The following is a 22,815-nucleotide window of genomic DNA, read 5'->3' on the forward strand; positions in this document are numbered from 1 at the left end:
CCACACAATTTTTCTATTAGGCCTTAGATCATAGTGTGTACTGGTGTATATTCTAAATATGGTTTGGATTTATGAGTACATTAATATGTCAATACTAACGGTTGTTCATGAATTATGTTTATGATATATGAATACATGTATTATATATAACTTTAATAATACGAGAGTATGAAATATCATCCAGGTTTAATATCTCGTAAATTTCTTTCTACATTAACTCAAGAAGTTTAATACACAAAGACCCCATTTAAATGCCAATACATATATAAACAAAGTAAGCTTTCTTTTTATGCTTTGACCTTTGACTTTGACCCCCATATTCAAGGTCAAATGGAAAATTTGTCAATTAGTTATGAAGTTTTGTATCTAGAGACACCATTCAAATTTTTGTACAACAAACCAGTTGGGGAGTATGTTTTCTCTGAAGGAAGAAATATGCTTGAAGTATGGAAGTTTTGAAGTATGCTTTCTCTGAAGGCTTTTTTCTCTGATAATTTACGTGATGATTTTTTTCTCTGTGTATGTAGTCGATTCAAGGTAGCACAGATGGACTATGGTGCTAAATGTAAAGAGATTGCCGGCAAGGCAGAAGGTCTGTCTGGTAGAGAAATCGCCAAGATTGGTGTGGCTTGGCAGGTAAGACTAAATCCGCTAATAGATATCATCATTCATTTTGCACAAAAGAAATTGTTAAAATGTATCGCTCTAGCCAAAGATTGTTAATCTGTGGTTGTATTTTGTACCAGTCACTGCAGTATACCAACTAGAAATGGAAAATGTACTTAGATGAAATATTTTTTGTTAAGGGTGGTAAGTAGGTAAAATCTACCTGAGTTCCCCTGTCATTTTACCAGGGTACCCTACCAGTGTATTTGTTAATGGTGGTAAGTAGGTAAAATCTACCTGAGTTCCCCTGTCATTTTACCAGGGTTCCCTACCAGTGTTTTTGTTAAGGGTGGTAAGTAGGTAAAATCTACATGAGTTCCCCTGTCATTTTACCAGGGTTCCTTACCAGTGTTTTTGTTAAGAGTAATAAGTAGGTAAAATCTACCAGGACTCCCCATTTAGTTTACCAAGATTCCAAAACAAGATTGTGGTGCTCTGTAAGGAAAAATCTATATCAGTTTTATCTGTCTTTCCCTTTCTGTGTTCCTGGGTTTCCCTAACAAAAATGCTGGTCACTATTATGAATACATGAATCTGATTGGTGGATGCACAAATGTTGGCATGGTTACTAAGATCTACACAGCCAATCAAATGATTCTGTTTTGTGTATATTTCACAGGCAAGTGGTTATGCTTCAGAAGAAGGTATGTTGACTGAAGAAATGATAGACGCTAGAGTTGATGAAGCTGTTAAACAACATAAACAGAAAACAGACTGGAAAGAAAGCGAAGATATTAGAACAAATAAACAGACTCTGACGCATGCAATTAGTTTTGGACTAGGCGACAAGAGCACTACATGAAACATTTCATCCACCCCCAAATTTCCATAATAGACAAACCCAGTCCTAGGAATCAATAGGGACGTATCAAGATATTTGGAAAGTTGTGGTGGAGGGGTTGTATTTGGATGTGCTTGTTTTGAGTTTGTAACTTAGAATTTTATTTTTATTATTTGCATGGTGTACATGGATTTTGTTTATGGTAAACTAGAACTGAACTTCCATGGAAATAAATGTTTGAAAGTTTGATGATTAATTCTGAGATTGTAGTAATACTTTTGCTCTAAGTTTTGACATTCTCAGGAATCCTCACCTTGTTGCAAATGTCTTGTATGTATTTATCAATCAATGTCACATACACACACACACACACACACACACTCTCTCTCTCTCTCTCTCATGCAACACACACACACACACACACACACGTACGCACACTTGCATGCACACAAATGCATGCTCACACACACATATACAAATAAGACTGAAGGCAGTACATTGTTGTCATCAGCAAGTTTGTAATTATTTGAGAGAAACTTTACAATCTGCATGATATGATCTGATTATAATATTAATGACTTTGAGCCAGGTGTGTATGTAAAATATGATCTTACCTACCTGGACGCTTGGAAGTTGAAAATATAGTCTGATATTGTCCTCTACGAGATGCAAATAATGTTGTCGCAATTCTACCTTAAAAATTACACAAAAAGTTCTGAATGCTGATCAAATCAAAACAATTCACTGTACTAGTTTCTGATTGAATAATGACCAGGGGTTTATTTGCATATTAACTGTATAAAGGGTTCAGAAGTGGCAGTTTTGACTTGCTGTGTATGTATGTTTGTTGTGATCAAAGCTGTTATGATAATGTTGTGTTTGCTATATTTACAGTTAGACTTTTCAAGTAAACAGCGCCCTCTAGCGGTAGCTAGTAAGGACAATGAAAGGTGACTTATGCTAGAGGACCATTGGTTTAACAAATGTGACATTTGTAAGGTCTGCAATACAATGTCGTCAATTCTGCTTTGTTCATTTCTCAGTTTACTAAGTACTGCCACTAGAGGGCAGCCTTTAATGTAAATTTTCCATGCCTTGGCTTCCATTCATGCAATGTTTTATACAGAGTTTATTATAGAAGAATCCATCATACTTTCCACAATGCGATGGTTATACATCCTGTGCACCCCTACCGTTCCTTAATCTTGGTATAGTCCCAATTGCTTTTCTATTGTGGGTCATTTTAGTGGACCAGGGATGAAGGGGGAAGAAGGTCGTTTAGTATAGGGTTAATTAGGTATATGCAGGGTGTGATGTGTTTTAGACAGTTGTATATAGTAAAAGCAATACCAGGTACCCATTCCAAGTAAAACAGATGAAATGTACAAGTTTAAACTTGGTTACTTTGTTTGATTTGATATACATGATGTATATATATATAGCGGGTATGTAGCTGAAATTCACGTAAAGTGCTAAATGTTTCTGTGTCCATTCATGTTTAGCAGACACAGAAACAGTAGATGAATTATCAAACAGCATTATGTCATGTTTATATATAAGCTTTCAATGGACATTGATGTAATTATATACTCACAGTAGGGTGGCATTGCTGATAGCTATTTTTTCTCAAACTGACTACATTCAACTTCATTCAGTATTTACACTATCTTAATTACAGAGTGATTATATCCATATAACCAAGGCACCATTATAACTAGTCTAGCTGCTGGACCTTTCGGGTTTCTTCCGATGCGATACGACAAGAGACCGACCACTAATTGACGGTATCGGAGGAATGCCTGAAGGTCTTGCAGCTAGACTACATTATAATCCAATCTGTGTAATCTACCACATTCAACAACGATAGTTTTAGTTCATGGCTATCTTGGTTTGTCGATAGCACATTTTCCGTGGTAGTATCCTTTAGTCTTTGAAGAAAAATGAAAAAAATTCTATCATTGTGTTCTTATTTTAGTATAGTACTGAAGAAGTCCACTCTTCTTTCATAAGGCGTAATAAAAAAAAATGTGTGGTTCCGATTATGTTCAATTTTAGAATAGGTGGATAGGTAGATTTTTTACTCTTTTTAATTTTTTTTTATGTGAGTGTGTAGTTCACATAGTTATGTTTTCCATTGTTTTCCATATGGTCTTTGTGTTATTGGTGTCTTTCCATCAGAAGTACAGCCATTACAGATTGGAAGAACAGTTATGTCAGTTTCCACATCCACTATTTCTCACAAGACTTGAAAATTTTTGCAATTTTTTTTTCGCGGATACATAAAAATATTTTAGGGTCGGCAGTGAAAAGTTAGGTGGGGGGTCGGATAACCGGAACCAAACAATTTAAAAAAAAGATAAAAGAATCGAGATGAATGATCTCAAGGCTATCATAATACTCAGTCTGTTGGAATCAACTCGTCAAACCGTGTATAATCTTGTACATTTCAAATTAATTGAAATATGATAATTTAACTTTAAAATGAAGGAAAATTTAATCGTTATTGCAACTGCCTAGATATGTAATGAGTGATGTATTATGAAAGTGTTTGAAAGTTGATGTTTTAATGTGAAATAAAAATTATGTGAAAAACTCAGACTTGTGGATTGTGTTTGGTTATAATTGTATGTAAAATATTCTAAGTGTGTAGCCTACCTGTAAACCTGAGAACGGGCATCGTACACTGTTCTGCAAATTCCAAAATTCAAAAGGTCAGTTAGGATATCGATAGTGGAATATAGTGTAGTGATAGTTGTTCTCAAGTTTACAGGTAGGCTACAGTTAGGATAGCAAAATAGTGCAGCGATAGCCGTACTCAAGTCTACAGGTAGGCGGTAGGTTATATATATATAGTAGTGCAATAGTGTAGCGATAGCCGTTCTCAAGTCTACAGGTAAGCTTAGGCTACAGTTAGGATAGCGGAATGGTGTAGCGATAGCCGTTCTCAAAGTCTACAGGTAGGCTACATTTAGGATAGCGCAATAGTGTAGTGATAGCCGTTCTCAAGTTTACAGGTAGGTTACAGTTAGGATAGCACAAGCGTCGCCGTTTTCATGTTTACAGGCAGGCTACAGTTATAGGATAGTCACGGTAGCGATAACTGTTCTCAAATTAAGTCTACAGGTAGGCTGCAAAGTCAAATAATATTCCAATTTCCATGCAACAAAGCGGGAATCGATTGACAAAAGGTTTTAACACACAAGCAGTTCAAAGTTGTTTAGCATGGAACTTTCGATCAGTCGAGGTCGACGATCCTCGTCAGAATGACAAATTCCATAGTTACAACTGACCACTAGGTGGCGGTATGATCAGCCGAAAGGGGAAATTCTATTTTGAAAGTGGAAACAGAAACAACACCCAAATAATTAGTTTGTCAAATAGTATCACTAAAAATGTGTATATTATTGAAAATCATTTTTTTTTTATCCTGGTCATGTTGATTAAAAAATTGGTATATTTTGAATAACTTACCGATTGAAAAAAAAAAAACAATTAAAAAATATACCAAATTTTAATTGTAAAGACTAAAAAAAATATGTGGAAAGTTTGTTATTTTAGTTCAACACAGGACGGTATTTGTGAACAGAATTTAAAAAATTTATGATCACTTCCTTATATGTAGTAAACCATTAAGCCTAACATATCTTCAGAAATTTGCAAACACACTCGGTCTATGTTGCTTCACATTTTTCAAGTAGAAAAACCCCAGAAATAAATGTTTTGTTTATTAGTCATTGCCCAATCATATTTTTAGCAAATATATACATATCCACCTATTAAATATTTCAAGTGTAGTCTGGGTGCTAGCATGGTTTCTAACTAAACCATGTGAGTGGAGGTGTAAATGGTAAGAACTAGACTAAATTTTTGATGGTGACCGGTAGCTGAAATAATTGTAGTGTTTGATGTGATTTTGAGGGCTTTTTCGTCTGTTTTTGTGCCTGTTTTCGTTCCGACGTTTAACCCGAATCAAACACTACAATTCCTCTAATGCAAATGCAAATAGACGGAACCGATTCAGATCTGAATCACAAAGTTGGGCGGACTTTTCTGCTAAATTACGCCTTACCTGACAAAATATCGGACATTTCCTAACGCCAACATTAATTACGGAGCCTTCAAGACCAAAGAAGTGTTCAGAGATACCCCAATCGGCAAACGTAGCAAGACATGCAGCAGTTTGAAACGGGTAGTACGCTGACCCCTCGCTCACGTTTTCAATGTGGTCTCGTCTATTTGCATTTGCATTAGAGGAATTGTAGCGTTTGATTCGGGTTAAACGTCGGAACGAAAAAAGGCACAAAAACAGACGAAAAAGCCCTCAAAATCACATCAAACGCTACAATTATTGCTGCGAGGTGACCGGATGAGTTACAGGTACAGCGCCCCCAACGTGATCATGGAGAAGAAATTGGAGTTCATAAATCAGTCAAAATGGCGACGACAGAGTACGAGAGCGTGTTATGTGTCAAGAACGAAGCATTTGTATTTAAAATACCACCAAGGCCATCAAATAGAGGATACAGGTGGGATAACACAACGTTTAATTATTTCTTGTATCATTAAGGGATGTTTGTACCTGTATAGAAAAATGTACTTCCCAGTAAGTAAGTCCATTGAAAACAGCTGTAAACAGTGCAGTGTAACGTTGCCAATGAATGACAGAACACGAACAGATCAGTTCATCACTTTTACTGCTGTGAGTTGATTGCGGTAGTAACACTGCCAGTTTAACGAAAATGTATATTCAGTGTCTTTCTTTTGTGGAGGGTGTTTTTTTCAGGGTTTGTGAAACAAATACACGTATTAACTGTTCGAACAAGTAAACACTGTTGTCTCAACCGGAAGTATGTGTGTACACCAGTGTTCGCAAAGAGGAGGCGGTGTCTAACCGGTAACGGTACACAGTGTACACAATGAATGCAACCCGTTATAAACGTACCAGCCCTCGTATCATATACGTGTTTCTCCTTCGTGTTTAGCAGATATTCTGACCAGACGTGACGTTTTTTGATACATTGTAAACACACATCCAGACAGATACACATAATACCCCAATATCAAAAAATGAGTACACATTCGGTCGATTGTAGCTGTATTGTAGCCATATTTTTATTTACAATACTTTTTATTCCTTTTAAAAAAAATATTTTTATTTTGTGTGACTCAACATTTTCCATTTTACTTGTTATTTCTTACGGGGTTTGCAAAGAAAAACAAAGCTACAATTGTATTATCGAACCAGGCCACTCTAAAATCTCAGCAATTATGGTTTTAACAAAAATATTTTCAATTCTCTAAATTTCATGGCAGGGTCGTCAAATCATGCTACATGTAGGTTGATAATCTTGTATAGATTATAAAGCATAGACAGTCAAAAGATATTTCTATTCCTGTTGAGTAATGATAACCCAGACTTTTTAATCTTGATAACAAATGTAATACTCTATATTATGGTTAGGTTTTGTTTGCCTTGTTTCTGCACATTTTCTAATAATTTACAACATCCTGTATATACACATCGGCCAGAGTTGATTTCGATAGCATACTTTGAGAAGGGGATCTCCCCATGAGCTAGTCGTGTCCTGTACGTGTTATGATCACTTCCACTGTATGTATATAGTCAAATGGATTTCTCTAGCATAGAATTCTGTTTTTACCATCGACATCAAAACATGTACATGTAGTTTATGCTATTGGAGCATTGATGTAAATGTGACGTTATTGCGCCTCATGTCACTTACATTAAAACTGGAGATTGAGTTTGCAGTAAATTGAACGAAGCAACGAATTACAACTGCCTGTCAGTGTGTGATGGATTACTACTCACATGCAGTTGTTAATCCATTCCCCAATCTGAGTAAAATCCGATGTAGTGTACACTCGTGATTTCTTGTTGGCTTTTACGTTTACTGTCGTTTGTTCTTTTTTGAGCGCTCCTTACATTCATCTGACACTGACACAATACCATAGGTTTTCCCGAGCCACATTAGAGTACTGAGTGAATTCACTCAACCAATGAAAATGTGTAATGTGCCAAAACATACAGTTACAGTACTTCAGAGCACTCTGTTTGAAAAGAGCATGAGCTCAGAGCACAGACAATGATGTTATCGTTATTGTTTGCTCGTTCTCTTTGTTTCAAATTTGAATGTTGATTGTTATGTAAGATGGATTCTGGTTGGCTACTCGTAAGTCTGAGATTGGGTTCCAGTTCGGGAAAACCTATGGTATTGTGTCAGATATATGACACAATGAGCACTCACAAAAGAACAAATGACAGTAAATGTAAGAGCCTAAAAGAAATAGGGAGTATACACTACATGAGATTGTACCTTCCCCAACAGGAGATTTAGCTAGATTTTTGATAGAATTTGTCCATTTGACTATATGTTAAAAAAAATGACCGTCCGTAGAAAATGGCTACACACATAGCTACTAGACTACCCATGAGCTCAGTCACCAATTAACACACAGAATTTAACCCCAACAACATCCATTGACATCTCTTGATTTACCTTATGAATATTCATGATATATATGAATATATGAATATTGATGACTGACCAGCACTCCTTGCAGCTGGACAAAAACCCTGTTTGTGAGATACATGTACAAGAACAAACTATACTAGTACACTGTACATGAATGTTAACATCATATTTATGTATATTTAGTATGTCGTCTTTTATGATAGACAAATTAACTTGTTCAAAAAAATCTGTCTGCAACACAGACAGTGTGGATACTTTGTAGATGGTATAAAGACACTGTACAAAAAAATAAGAATTTTGTATATATCTGTTTTCACTCGGGGGGGGGGGGGGGGGGGGGACTAGTTGGAAATTTTTTAGACAGGAATGTGCTACTCAGATTCTAAATATGATATCGACCCATTTCTAAGGATTTTTTTGCGAAATAGTGATAGTATTTTCATTTGTCAAGGAGGTGCTATACATGATGTCATGACACAGCAGATGGTATTTATTTGACTTTTTGAAACAGACTCTACCTTTTACTTGGAAAATTGAAAAAAAAATACTTATGCATGGAATAGGTACAACTATTTACCAACCCCATGACTGGGGAATTTTCAGATGAAAAGTTCACCCATATTGAGGGATTTTTTTAACGTGAAAAAGTGACCCATTTTGACGGCACATACATGTACCTATATACATGTACCTTACTATGGGAGCCCCCCCCCCCCTCCCATCCTCCTCTCATTATGAGTACATGTACTAGTTAGATAATCACAAAGAAGTCAGCATACATCACCTGATATCCATAACCAAATTGAAAACAAAATACTGTTGTTGCCAAGCAACTAAATCCCTAGTTCAGCTTCCATACATGTATCATATACATTGTACTTGTAGAAGGTAGACACCTGATAATTAATATACATATTTCAACTTTACTTTATTAATAAACCATAATTCTAAAGGAAAGCACAGTGTAGCAATACATTTTGTGGAACAGTGTCATGATTCATTTTATCCTCTAACTTTATAGAACCAATTCTATTGTAAATTACAGTACTTCCTCTAATTACAACAGGCCATAAATGCACACAACACCATCATGTATGTATACACAGTCATTCTGATTAAAATCGGATGTAGTGAAAGCAGCTGTATTTCCATCTGGTTGTTGTCGTTTGTTTGTCAATTTTTGTTGTTCTGTGTGATTGCAGCCTTCCTACCAATCACTCCCAGAACAACAGAATGAAAACAAACAATATTGAACGATGGAAATAGACTGCGGTAAATAAAGAAATCAAGCTTTATTCACCACTTCAGATTTTAATCAGATTGCAGGATAGTCAGTTCCTATTCAGGAAATGTCATATTTTTGCCTCAAGCATACAATCATGCAGTTATCGTGGAGGCTGGCAATTGAGATTCAAGTCTGACCATTGTTGACATTTTGACCTTGACATGTATGTCAAGGTCAAAAGACAATAGGTAGGAAACAGACAAGAATTATGATAAAAATGAAACAGGAAGGAAATACAGTTTGTGGTGTGTTCACACATAGACAGGAAATACTAAAGGTTATTGAGTGCATTGAATTTCTGATATCAGCTACCACAAAAACAAGGTTTATAAAATATTGGTTCATTTAGGCAGTATGATCATCTAGTACCTCGCAGGCATTGACAACTAGTGGTGTGTATAATTTTATAGCAGTAAATTACTATCCATTAGTCAAAATTCTTTTTTTTAACTTTTCCGATAACATGACTTCAGAAAATAGGGAATGTAGGTCAGATTTTATTTTATTTTACATTTTTTTTTTAATTACGCCAACCTAAAGACAAGATACTCGTTGGTCACAATACTTCTCTAACAGTTGATGAGGTGTAAAAGAAATAAATGAAGACTATTATGTGATTCAGAAGTAGACAAACACAATATGGAAACTGTACTGTTAAAGGTTGAAATGACATCATTTCTCTCTGGAATTTGATTTATGAAAAAAAAACCCCAACAATTCTTTGGCAAGAAAATCTACAGGGAAAGAGAAGTACATTGTCATAATTTTTACCCTTTTGCATGTAAAAAATTGTTTAGAATCGGAGGCTTAAACCAGGATCGGTTGGGTTATCGAAAACACGTTTGGGGTATATGAACGTAATCGTAATAATAGCCTATAGGATGTACATCGCATGTACTAGATGGATGCAACAAAAACAGAAAGTAACAAAAAGAGGACTTTTATTTTGACGAAAAAATGAAACACAGTGAAAACAGTGAAAATATATTTGCTAATGTAAAGTCATAACACTGCAGTGTTGGTTTAAGATCTAAAAGGGATCAATTTTGCTGATCACCCCACGCCATCCAACCACATACATCGTTGATAATGGTACAATGTAGTCTGACAGGTAAATATTAATAATATATGATTTAGTGAAAATCATATAAAATTGATGTGTATGTACTATGTACTTATCATTTAATACTAAGTTGCCTGGAAACCCATATTCCGTCATTCCCAGTTTATATTTACAGCGTACACACTGAAAGTGAGTCTAGGGGTATCACAGTGGGGGAAAAAATGTAGCAGAAATACTGCCAGTTATTTCATGACTTTTAATGTCATTTTGTTTAAAACATGATGCTGATTCCAGACTAATTCCCAGTCATTCCCATTCCCATTCCCTTTTATCACATTCACTCATTTCCAGACTGTCTGGACATTTCATGTTTATTCCTGGTATTTTGTGTACAATAAGTTGTAATTGACTTCAGGCTCAGTTGATCCCCATACACTGAACCCATGAGGGCAGCCAACCTTACAGTCAATGAATGAGATCAAGTTCCCATGGGTCTTTCTACTAAATCAAGAATTAAATTGTAAACCTAGTTATTTTCGCTACTTGAAAATTTAGCAATTTTACTACACAAATGTAGTTCTCAGAGACTAATTTTTACTAATTACCAGACTGGTATATTGTGTTCATGTACAATAAAGCATTTTAGTAGTCACTACTTATTTTTACTAATTACGAGACTGGTACATTGTGTTCATGTACAAGAAGGCTTTTTAGTCACTACTTAATTTTTTGCATCTTTGTTTTCCAGCAAAATAAGCAAAAATAAGTCTTTAGCGAAAATTTCCAGGTTTACAGTACAGTGTGCATGTAATGATAACAAGTTCTTCAAACGAAAATGACAAACTCATTAAATTTTGAAAAAAAATGAACCTTACCGTACAATGTATATACAAAATATAGTGACTATGTACTAAAATAAACTTGTCTGTGGAATTCAGAATTTATCCGGTGTTTTTACTAAGGTGTGGGAACCCTGGTAATAGACAAGCATAAATTTGGTAAAACTGGCATAGTTCCCATACATTGTAATATACTGGAAATTTTCACTAAAGACTTATTTTTGCTTATTTTGCTGGAAACTAAAGACGCAAAAGCAAGTAGGGACTAAACTGCCTTCTTATACATTTACAACCCATAACACCTAAGTAAAACATTTTCTGTGTGTACCACAATGTTTATTATAGCATCTACATTTGTATATCAAGTGTAAAAGTATACTGTTTCATTTGTTAATACAACCCATAACACCAAAGTAAAGCGTTTTCTGTATGTACCACAATCATTTATAGCATCCATATCAAGTGTAAAAGTATACTGTTTCATTTGCTAATACAACCCATAACACCAAAGTAAAGCGTTATCTGTATGTACCACAATCATTTATAGCATCCACATCACGTGTAAAAGTACATGTATACTGTTTCATTTGTTAATACAACCCATAACACCAAAGTAAAGCGTTTTCTGTATGTACCACAATCATTTATAGCATCCTTATCAAGTACAACCCATAACACCAAAGTAAAGCGTTTTCTGTATGTACCACAATCATTTATAGCATCCACATCAAGTGTAAAAGTATACTGTTTCATTTGCTAATACAACCCATAACATCAAAGTAAAGCGTTTTCTATATGTACCACAATCATTTATATTATCCACATCAAGTGTAAAAGTATACTGTTTCATTTGCTAATACAACCCATAACATCAAAGTATAGCATTTTCTATATGTACCACAATCATTTATAGCATCCATATCAAGTGTAAAAGTATACTGTTTCATTTGCTAATACAACCCATAACACCAAAGTAAAGCGTTTTCTGTATGTACCACAATCATTTATAGCATCCACATCAAGTGTAAAAGTATACTGTTTCATTTGCTAATACAACCCATAACACCAAAGTAAAGCATTTTCGTTATGTACCACAATCGTTTATAGCATCCATATCAAGTACAACCCATAACACCAAAGTAAAGCATTTTCTGTATGTATCACAATCATTTGTAGCATCCACATCAAGTGTAAAAGTATACTGTTTCATTTGCTAATACAACCCATAACACCAAAGTAAAGTGTTTTCTGTATGTACCACAATCATTTATAGCATCCATATCAAGTGTAAAAGTATACTGTTTCATTTGCTAATTGACCACATTAGAAAGGCCACATGCTAGATATATGAATACTATAAGAGAGAGTGCTTTACTTCAGTGTTATTCATTGTAATACAATGCAATGTACTAGTCTGGTTATTAGTAAAACATTAGTCTTTGAGAACTAGCTGAAGACTCTAAAATCCCAAAGTTTTCTAGAAGAGAAAATATCGTAATTTGGATAGGGAACCCTGGTAAAATGACTCAGGAACTCAGTTAACTTTTATCTACTTACCACACTTAATAAAACCACTTATTAGATATTTGCTATGTAGCAATGACTCACTGTTGAATTCTAACGTAATAAAATGTTTGATATTTCAGAGCAGCTGACTGGAAGTTAGATCAACCTGATTGGAAAGGAAGGTTACGGGTAGTAGCTAAAGGAAATGATTGCATAATTAAATTAGAAGATAAATCATCTGGTAAGAGTTTTACAGCTATAATGGTATGGGCTTGGTGTTTCACTCATGGGACATTACAGCTAAAATGATGTATGCTTGGTGTTTCACTCATGACATCACAGCTAAAATGGTGTATGTTACACAGAGAGATGATTGATGTGTACCCTGTCCATAGTGTACATACCTGTATACTATTGTACCATTGAAATCACCATAAAACCTATAACTAACAGTGACTGTTACTAACACCTTCAGAAAGAATCTAAATTTAAAGGTTTATCTATTCTTGAGAGCCTTCAGACTGTATAGTGCCTCTGTACTCTTAAGTCATACTGGAAACTGTTGTTCTATAAACTGATTGATTGATTGATTGATTGATTAATTGATTGATTGATTAATTTGATTGATTGATTCATTTGTTAATTGATTGATTGCAGATATAGATAAGTTGATTGATTGATTGATTGATTGCATACATTGTGTAGATAGATAGATAGATTGATTGAATACTTGATTGATTGATTGATTGATTGATTAATTAATTAATTTATTAATTGATTGCAGTTAAAGATTGATTGATTGCATAGATAGATTGATTGAGTGATATTTGATTGATTGATTGATTGATTGATTGATAACGTCAGTTTATTTTCTCATCAGGTGAATTATTTGCTGAGTGTCCTGTAGATGCACATCCTGGTATAGCAGTAGAAGCCGTGATGGACTCTAGTAGATATTTTGTAATAAGACTGATGGACAACAATGGTAAGTGACTAGGGTAATGCTACTTTGAAATGTTTTGTCATTGGTGGCATTCTCACTCTAGGTCGTCAGGGTTACAATGTACATGCATGTACTTCAGTTTTGCATTTTTGGTCGGTAGCTGGTTGTGATAATGTTTTAGAGGCAGACTTTCTAGCTACAATATTTGTAAACAAAAACACATGCATAAAGTAGTGCCATACCAGTGTCCTCCACTTTTTAAATTTTAAAGGGGTGGCCCACCCCATTAAATTTTGCTCACTGATCTTGATAGTTCGTGATTTGCTTGGGTAAGCTTCTTCGCAAAGAGCCGCAATCAAATACAAAAGTATCCATATGCTGAAGCGCTAAATTGGAAGTGCTTCAGCATATTTCACAAAGCTTGTATACAACCACTGACATACGTCCGTGGACTAACAGAACCCTTTACAAACAGCAAAAGTAAACAACTGAATTGAATTAATATAACACTTGACACAGAATGTTGGGAATACAGAAAATTGTATTACATTCCATCATTTGATAAGAACAGTTTTATGGCCACTTTACGGTTACAGATAATTTCTAGTTCTCCTGGCATTTCATGTACACATAAAGAGGCCATAAAACTGTTCTTATCAAACCATGAAATGTAACACAAGTCTCTGTTGTCCCAGCATGCTTTGCCAAGTGTTATTAATCCAATTCAATCATTTACTTTCCCTGTTTGTAACAGGTTCCATTCGTCCATGATCTGATGTCGGCAGTTGTATAACTTGTAATGATGACATTGATATTTGCAGTTCAGTTACTACTATGGCTAATGTACTATCGACAAACTAAATACCCACAAACTAAATCTATTGTTGTTGCATGTGGTAAATTTTACAAGTGGGTGATAGCAGTTCCTCTGTTGTCTGAATCTAATCACCCTGTAATCAAGATAGTGTAAACACTGGAAGTCCCTAAAAATTTACTTCTTAGTAGTCTTCAAAAATGCTGCAATTCTCAGTACATGACTAACTAAACAGTAACTGTACAATGTTTAATATACCACTATTCTTTTCTAGCTCGGAGTGCATTTATTGGTATGGGCTTTGCAGACAGAGCAGATTCCTTTGATTTCAATGTAGCTTTACAGGATCATTTTAAGTAAGTCTATGATAACACTCGGCATAGCAGGTTGGAACATCAAAGACTTGTATTATATTTCATGGTTTGATAACTGAACAGATTTATGGCCTCTTTATGTGTATACAAAATTCTAGTGGAATTTGTTTGGGAATGTGAACTATTATTTAAAGTGGCCATACAGCTGCTCGTATCAAATAATGAAATGTAATATAACTTATAAGTCTGTACTTCCAACATGCTGTGTCAAGTGGTATTAATCCAATTCAGTTGTTACTTTACCTTTTAAAACAGTTTCCGCTTTCCATGGTCTGATGTCAGCAGTTGTATTTTGTATTTATTCTATTATACATTTATACCATGCACTAGTCATTTAGAACAAAAAATATGGAATATATACTCTGGGCGTTCTATATCATTACAACGTGCGTGTATGTCATAACAATGTGTGGCTATGTCATCGGTTATGCTGTTTTCAAAATATTTGTCAAAATGTTCAAAAGTGTCATTACTTTCCCCAGTTTTTCTTTGATTTTACTGGCACTGGTATAATTATATTATTCCTCAATATTTTTCTTCATTCAGTCGGAAAATACTCAAGACCTAAGGGTTGTCACTACTCGTTTAGGGACTCATAGTGACAAAGACCCCTTAGGTCACTCATTAGGGTTGTCACTACCCATCTATCTACTCAGTGACAAAGACCCCTTAGGTCACTCATATTTTCCTTGGCTGAACAAATAACATCTAATTTGTCTTTTGTTACATAGGTGGGTTAAACAAAGCAAAAAATTTGAAGAGGAGGCTAAACAAGCTGAATTTGCCCCTCAACCAAAGTTAGATTTAGGATTCAAGGAAGGACAAACTATCAAAATCAATCTAGGGGTAAGTATTTGAAATACCAAATAAAAAATAAAAATTGTGTGTTTCTGATTACCCGACCTATCCTATCCGCGATTACCCGACCTATCCTATCCGCGATTACCCGACCTATCCTATCCGCGATTACCCGACCTATCCTATCCGACCCTAAACATTTTTTTAAACATTTAAAACAAAAAGATGAGAAATTTTTATCAAATGTACCAATTCTTCATGCATGTCTGTTTTCTTTCTCTAGTGATGTCTGTACATATTTCATCAAACTATAACAGAATGGGGATTCTAACTAACATCTTGTTGGATTTTGGGTCGAATCAATATTTTTCAAACATGAAAACCATTAAAAAGTTAAGATAAAATAAAATAAATACCGACCTACCTACCCTATTTTCTGAGGCCATGTTATCGGAAACACACAATTATATATTTTTTTGAATATCATTTAAATTTATTTCAATTATAGTTTCAGCCCCATCTGATGAATTCTAGTTGATGGTAATGGATTGGGTTAGGTATATCTGTCCGTCCGTCTGTCTTTCTGTCTCTCAGTGCGTGACCAGTCATATTTCTGACAAGCACAAATTGATTTCATGCAAACCTTGTACAAAGATGATATGATATGTACATATGCATGTCTTTGGTTTAGCTTAAAAAAACTGAATGAAGTCTTGTTGGAGCTAATGGTATTGGTTCAATCCATCTGTCTGTCAGTTAGTCGGTGCCAGATCTCTTGCTTGCACAAACTCATTTCATGCAAACCTTGCACAAAGATGATACATTATGGGGCATATGTATGTCACTTTAAACTTTAAACTAGTGGTGTCTGTTTGGGGTCAGCAGAATAGGTTCAGTCAATCCATCTGTTGGTCATTACATGTCCAGCCAAATCATAAACTGATTTCATACAAACCGTGCACAAAGGTGATACTTATAGAGGGGGCTATGCATATACCCTGAAAACAAATGCTAATACAATCATTGCTTCTGTACATAGAGTACAAAGTCAGGTGTAGCAAGACCAAAACCATCTGGCGGAGCAACACCTGGATTTCTACCACCACCACCTGGGTCCAAAATTCCAACTCTGACGCCACCACCTGGACAGACAGGCCAATTTCTGCCAGCACAGTCACCACAGCAACAAGCACCTCAGCCAGCCAGTGCTGATTTACTTGGTAAGCATTAGGCAGTTCTGTAAACCCATACATTTTCCTTCTGTTCAATATCTGCTTATGATATGGAATAGTGCAGTGCAGTGCAGTGTGGACAAGAAATGCAGTGTTATTGTTCTTGTAATGTGATACTGACTAGACTTAGAAATTAATGTCTGTTGTTACATACATGTACATGTATGTACCAGAGATCACTTGCACTGGTGCACACGCATACCAGTGGTATTTGCACTGCAGTGCAATACTGAAAACATTATTTGCATATCTGCATGCAAATGATATGCAAATGTGGGGGTATTTGCATTCATGCTTGCAGTGTTTTCTGCTGCACTTTCACTCACTACACTCTTGAAAGTATGGGTACAGAGAACACTGCATCGAGCACTCATGCAAATTACCCCGAGTACACCACACTTGCACTTAAATGTCATCGGGTTCTGTCAAAATATTTTTACTTGTTATGTGATCTAGGTAACTACTATCATTTTGTCAAACCAAACCAAACCAAACAGTCAAAGTGATATAATTACATATTTGTGTTTCATGTTTGTACATATCACTATATAAAGGTCATCATTACATACATTTAGGAGTAATGTCTGGGTTCATTGCAAGTTCTAGACAAGCAGCACTTTGCAACGTTGTAAATGTCATTGATACATTGCATCATGAAAAGTACAGTAATTATAATGATTGTCAACTTTGTAGCATTGACATCTCACCAATAATATATCCATGATGGTCAAAGGTCAAAGGTCATTCTGTCAGCATAAGAATAGTACATGGGCAAACAACTGAGTTTTGAGACATTCTTGCATCCTGACAGTACTGCATTGGTACATGTATGTGTTATTTACACAAATTGCCCTGTTAAAGATAAATGCTGGATCTACACAAAATGCTACGATTACTTACTTGAATATGCCACCATCTTTTGTTTTTCATGTGCAATATGTGTAGTACTGTTCTAGTGAGGGCCAGGTTGCTCTTGCCAAACAATGACAAAACGATTTGTTTCCTGAATACCCCAGCTACTATCATCTTGTCTGGCCCACCTGTGGGGCGCCCTCTTGTGACACTTCTTTAAAAAATAACTACAGGTTGAGTAACCTGAAGTTACAATATTGTTATGTAAGTCATCAAGTCACAAGTAATGCTGTCTAATGCTATGTAATTAGTATTCATGCATATTTTCCCATAATGCATAATCAATTCAGCTTCGTGACATCATTTCCTGCATTCATTGCTAGGTGGATTTTCATCTAAGCCTCAGACATCAAATCAAGATTTACTTGGTGATTTAGGTTCATTCACATCACCATCATCAACTGTGCCATCATCACAACCCAAAGCTGAGGTCGATATTTTTGGTGACTTTACAGCCGCGCCTTCGCAACCAACACAACCACAGAAACCTGCAGGAGGTGGAACTGATTGGGGTGACTTCACTGGTGCAGGGTAGGCATCAATTTATGTTCTCTCTTCAAAGGGGCATGTCTGATGTCACCTGACAAAGTTTACTTCAAGGAGACTCGCGCATTTGTGAAGATTACGTCTGTTTTAATTACTACTTTTAGTGACTATTTGTATGAGGCACTAATACATGTAATAATTTACATTATGACTCTGGTAATTGAGGCCTTGGGTTTACTAAGATAGACACAAGCTAAAACTATTGTTCTTTGTTGTGGTAGATTACACAAGTTGGTGATATTGGTGCTTTTGTTGCGAGAATCTAGTAACCCTGTGATGAAGATAGTGTAAACACTGGAAGTCCCAAAACAGTACACTGCAAGTTTATGGAACTAGTTTAGAGCTGCCCTACTGAGACTATAATCAAACCAACATCCATTCAATAGCTTATAACTGTTGTATCAACATGTTGTGACAATAGTTTTAGTTTGTGTTTATCTTTGTAAACTGAAGCCTTGGTTACCAGAGTCCTAAGACATAAACTTACTTTCAATATTTGCTTTTACATTCCAAGCAGTGATTTACATTGTGTATTTTATTACAACCATGTCATTTGGAAATATGTGTTATATTGATGTCCATATGTCAGCACTACTTGTCCAGTCTTGTTGCCAAGGCAACTTGGTGTCATCAAGACTTTGTCATTGATTTGGTTGTGAAGAAAGTATTGTACAGCTTCTATATTGTGGAGTCATAATGGTTAGAGTGGTCAGCTTTGAATCTGCAGGTTGCTGGTTAAAGTCCCGCCCACTACCATTTGTTTTCTGAATGGTTAAAGTCCTTTGAGCAAGATTTGAACCATGATTGTGCCTCAGTCAACCCAGCTGTATAATTGGGGACCTGGTAGGATGGATGTTGGTATGCGAATGCTTTTATGTGTTTACAGGGGCTGCAATGGATTGTATAATCCCCAGGGGTTTGAGGAAGTAAAGCGCTGTTGTGCTGTTATAGGTCCATGCCAGAGGTATTAATTGTAAAGCACTTTGAGCACAAAATGTGAAAGTACTATATGAAAACGAACAGTATTATTATAATAACTATCAAATGTTATATCTTTCACAAATTGATGTTTGTTTTTTTACATTTCAGGAATCAGCAATCTCAAGGCGGTGGTGGGTGGGTGCAATTCTAAAGAAACTGGTACTGTTTACATCTTCAATTCTACAGATCTCAATAATTTGAAAATGGATTAAATCTGGTTATTACATCCGTAACCCAAGAAACAAGAAATCTATCTACATGAACATGGTAGAAGATGCATTCTGATTGGTCAATGCAAGTGTGTTGTAGCCAATCAGAGACTAGGTTCAGATGACACCAGGTGTACTAGGGCACCTGTGTACAGTTTTTCCCCCAGTGAGTGAAACTGTAGGTATATATATATATGTATATTGAACACATAGAAATATTAATAATTAAATGTGTAAGTTGACTTAAAATTGTGATATTGATAACCTTTCTGATCCATTGTGGAATTATTGTATTGTATCTGTCATATCATGTTGATTGAAAGAATTTCAGAATTTGAAAAAAAAAACAAGAGAAAAGATACGTCATCTTCGATTGGTTGCTTTATGCTCTGTAAAATCAGAAATTGCGTGCACAGTTTTATTTTGCTGATAATAGCGCAAAAAGGGAGTGTTCACCAGATGACTATGTAACAAGATATTTTATGATCAAAATCGATTATTTGGCTAGTTGAGATTTTTGTTTTGCTTGCTAAATAACAACACTTTTACTACTAGAAACAACAGGTGATATGGAAGAACTAGCATGATGGTAAATTTTGTGGTAAAGCCTCCTGCCCAGACCGCGTGGAACTGATATAGTTCAAGAATGAAACTGTGCAATTATTCTTACTTTTTACAGAAATTACGTGACTTCAAACATATCGTAACAATGTTTATTAGGTTGTGTTATGCCTAGCATTCTAAGGAATGGAATACTTACTTTTATGGAATCAAGTTTTAAGAGTTCATTTGAAACCAAAGAAATCTTAAAAAGCCATGCAAATAAATTGAAATCACCACTTAGTGTCAAATAGCCTGAAAAATTATTGTTGCCGCTTTACTACATGTACTGCTGTCACTTATGGCAGTAATTGGAAGAGTTTCGGAATGCAAAAGTTTCAGTCTCACAGGCAGAGAATTGGAGTCCTAAACATTAACATGGCTCGTATTTGGTCAGTTCTTTAGAAAAAAATATTTCTATTTCACTTTTATTTTATTTGAAATTTGTTTACCCTTAATCCATTTTAAGTAGCATGAAACAGTTGAAACTTGTCATCCCCACCTGTTGCAATAGTAGTGGCCTCTTGTAATATCTTCTGTTTAGATGGATCATACCATTAGAGTAATGTAGGGTAGACAGGTTGAAGGTGACAATAGAGGCCCCTGGTCAGATTAGGATTGAGCAATTTAGGTATGAAAGTGTTGTCTGGTAGAGCTTTACAAAAAGCTTGTCTCAACAAAAGAATGATTCGTTTAATAATCTTTCGGGCTCTGTTTTTAGCACAGTTGCAAGAACCTGGGATTGAATCATGGGACTTTAAGAAAGCAATTTAGAAACATTACTCAGACCTGTTTAAGTTTTCACAGTGTCGTATGTATTTCTTGCTTTATAAAGATGACAAATGGGACACTTCTTGCTAGCCAATGAAAGGAGACTCTCCTCAGTCCGCATAAGTTGAGTTAAGTACACCCTACAATATTCATAATTTTGAAGACCTAGAGCTGAAAATAAGTAATAACATGATAGTTTCTTAAATAACAATGACTCAAAGTTTTGCTGTATGCAAAATATACCTAGCCAATGGGGAAGTTCAATGTGCAGTATGTGTGTGTCTGTGTGTGTGCGTGTGTATGCATGCATGTACATACATTGTATGCATGTATGCTCGTACAAATGTATGTGTACATATGTACATACATACATCGTATATTGTACTTATGTACGTTAAGTATGGTGTGTATGTATACATTGTATTATGTATCGGTATGTATGTATGTACACATGTAATACTATGTATGTTATACTAGTACTGTGTAATTTTATGTATGTATGTATGCATGAATGTATGTATGTACATGTATGTATATATGTACGTATGTACGCTATGTATGTATGTATGTATGCACTGTGTGTATGTATGCATGCATGTATGTATGTTTGTATGTATGTAAAAAACTTGTTTGTTTTCTTTATGCATGCATTAACCACTGAGGTATTGTATTTGCCACATGTAATTAAATCAGGTACATTATATTATGTATGTAAATGAGGTGATCCTTATGCAAAATCCAAAAAAGAAAGATACATTTTGTGCAGTTTACATGTAAATGAAGTCTACATTGTCATACATGTAAATGAGTTGTTCTTTATGCATATGATAGCCAATGAAGTTTGCCTTGTGTAAAGTGTATGCAAATTAGGTTTTCCTCTGACACTACCAAAAAACTCATTCAAGTCTTGGTACTGCTTCTCTGTCCTTCATTAACGTGTCAGTACACTCAATATTATTTAATCCCATTATTTCTAACATGAGAAATTGTAGCTTAACTTTTAGTTGCTTATATTTTTGCAGAGTTTAATAAGCAAGTGCTGTATTTTTGTACTGTGCTTTTCTTAGCAAAGTAATTAAAGAAATATGGAAAGTGTAATGAACCCGTCCTTTTCTTTTTGTAGTCTCCTGGAGTTAATATTTTTTAAAGTTTTATTTGACTTATATTTTGTGATCCACATTTGATGTAGAAGGAAAGCTGATAGAATATCAATGTAGCCTGTTAATGGTATGCTTGATTCATATGTAAATGACAGTAGTAGCTATAACCATATAAGGATTGACCTTACCATATAAGGCAAGAAGAAAAATGCATATCCCTCATTGGAAATTCTGCTCATGAATAATTCATGTCACCATATATGGATTTGACAAGATAATGCTAACCAATAACAAGCTCTGCATGCTGTCTTTATATTATGTACCGAAAAAATATGATTAAAACCAATAAAGATCTTCAGACTTGTTTATTTTCAATGAAAATGTTGGAACACAAATGGCTCTGTTGCAAATGTAACTACAAGGTGTTGTCCAATTTTATGAATATTCCAAAAAAATAAAGGACGATAAGGAATATAGCAAAGGCTGAATATTTATACCTTAGCCTGGATAAAGCAATAACTTCTATCTTATCATAAATAGTGGAATTTTCAAAATTTTTTCAAAATCTAGAAATATGACCAGATTTTGCTGAGCTGCTGTGTGCTACTTCATTTGGTTCGTATTTCTTTACCATTTCAAAAATCTTTATTCTTCGTTTTCTATCACATGTATGTTAAAGAGATTTTAAATGAAGTATTTTCATTTGCATCTCAATTAATGAATATCCATAGTATATGTAAAATATTCAGTGCTTTTTTTTTTTCTAAAATGGTAAACTGAATTTGTCATATACCCAATATTATTTTGCGAAAAAAACGTGTTCAAAGTTAAAACTCAAGACAGTGTTGCCAAAGGTAATAGAATTAATCTTTTTTATTAAATGTGGCAGTCAAAGTCTTGC

At 35.0% G+C, this 22,815-nt stretch overlaps 2 protein-coding genes across 3 annotated transcripts in view; both read left to right on the plus strand.

Annotated features, from left to right (window-relative positions):
• The window catches only part of LOC144451133 (ATPase family AAA domain-containing protein 3-like), a 23,537-nt gene extending 19,541 nt beyond the window's left edge, over positions 1-3,996 (plus strand). Inside the window, exons 12-13 of the mRNA XM_078141906.1 lie at positions 528-636; positions 1,286-3,996. Coding sequence (XP_077998032.1) covers positions 528-636; positions 1,286-1,468 — 292 coding nt within the window. The 3' untranslated portion in view covers positions 1,469-3,996. The remainder of the gene's footprint in view (positions 1-527; positions 637-1,285) is intronic.
• Positions 3,997-5,874: 1,878 nt separating this feature from the next.
• Positions 5,875-21,294, plus strand: LOC144451327 (adaptin ear-binding coat-associated protein 2-like). Of its 2 annotated transcripts, none has more exons than XM_078142132.1 (8): positions 5,875-5,973; positions 12,775-12,875; positions 13,515-13,619; positions 14,666-14,747; positions 15,497-15,611; positions 16,603-16,783; positions 18,031-18,238; positions 19,343-21,294. In XM_078142132.1, exons 1-8 carry the CDS (start codon positions 5,882-5,884, stop codon positions 19,383-19,385), a joined length of 927 nt encoding a protein of 308 aa, XP_077998258.1. In that variant the 5' UTR covers positions 5,875-5,881; the 3' UTR covers positions 19,386-21,294. The 2 variants fall into 2 exon arrangements, with proteins under 2 accessions (XP_077998258.1, XP_077998259.1); XM_078142133.1 differs by having other exon boundaries at positions 18,163-18,238.
• The last annotated feature ends 1,521 nt before the right edge of the window (positions 21,295-22,815 follow it).

This window comes from Glandiceps talaboti, chromosome 21 (assembly GCF_964340395.1).
Source record: "Glandiceps talaboti chromosome 21, keGlaTala1.1, whole genome shotgun sequence".
Lineage (NCBI taxonomy): Eukaryota > Metazoa > Hemichordata > Enteropneusta > Spengelidae > Glandiceps > Glandiceps talaboti.

Excerpts from the sequence above, each read along its gene's own strand:
- LOC144451327 (XM_078142132.1), top strand. The coding sequence starts at position 5,882 with ATGGCGACGACAGAGTACGAGAGCGTGTTATGTGTCAAGAACGAAGCA. Across the intron at positions 12,876-13,514 it reads ATTAGAAGATAAATCATCTG|GTGAATTATTTGCTGAGTGT; the intron begins GTAAGAGTTTTA and ends TTTTCTCATCAG. Across the intron at positions 16,784-18,030 it reads AGCCAGTGCTGATTTACTTG|GTGGATTTTCATCTAAGCCT; the intron begins GTAAGCATTAGG and ends ATTCATTGCTAG.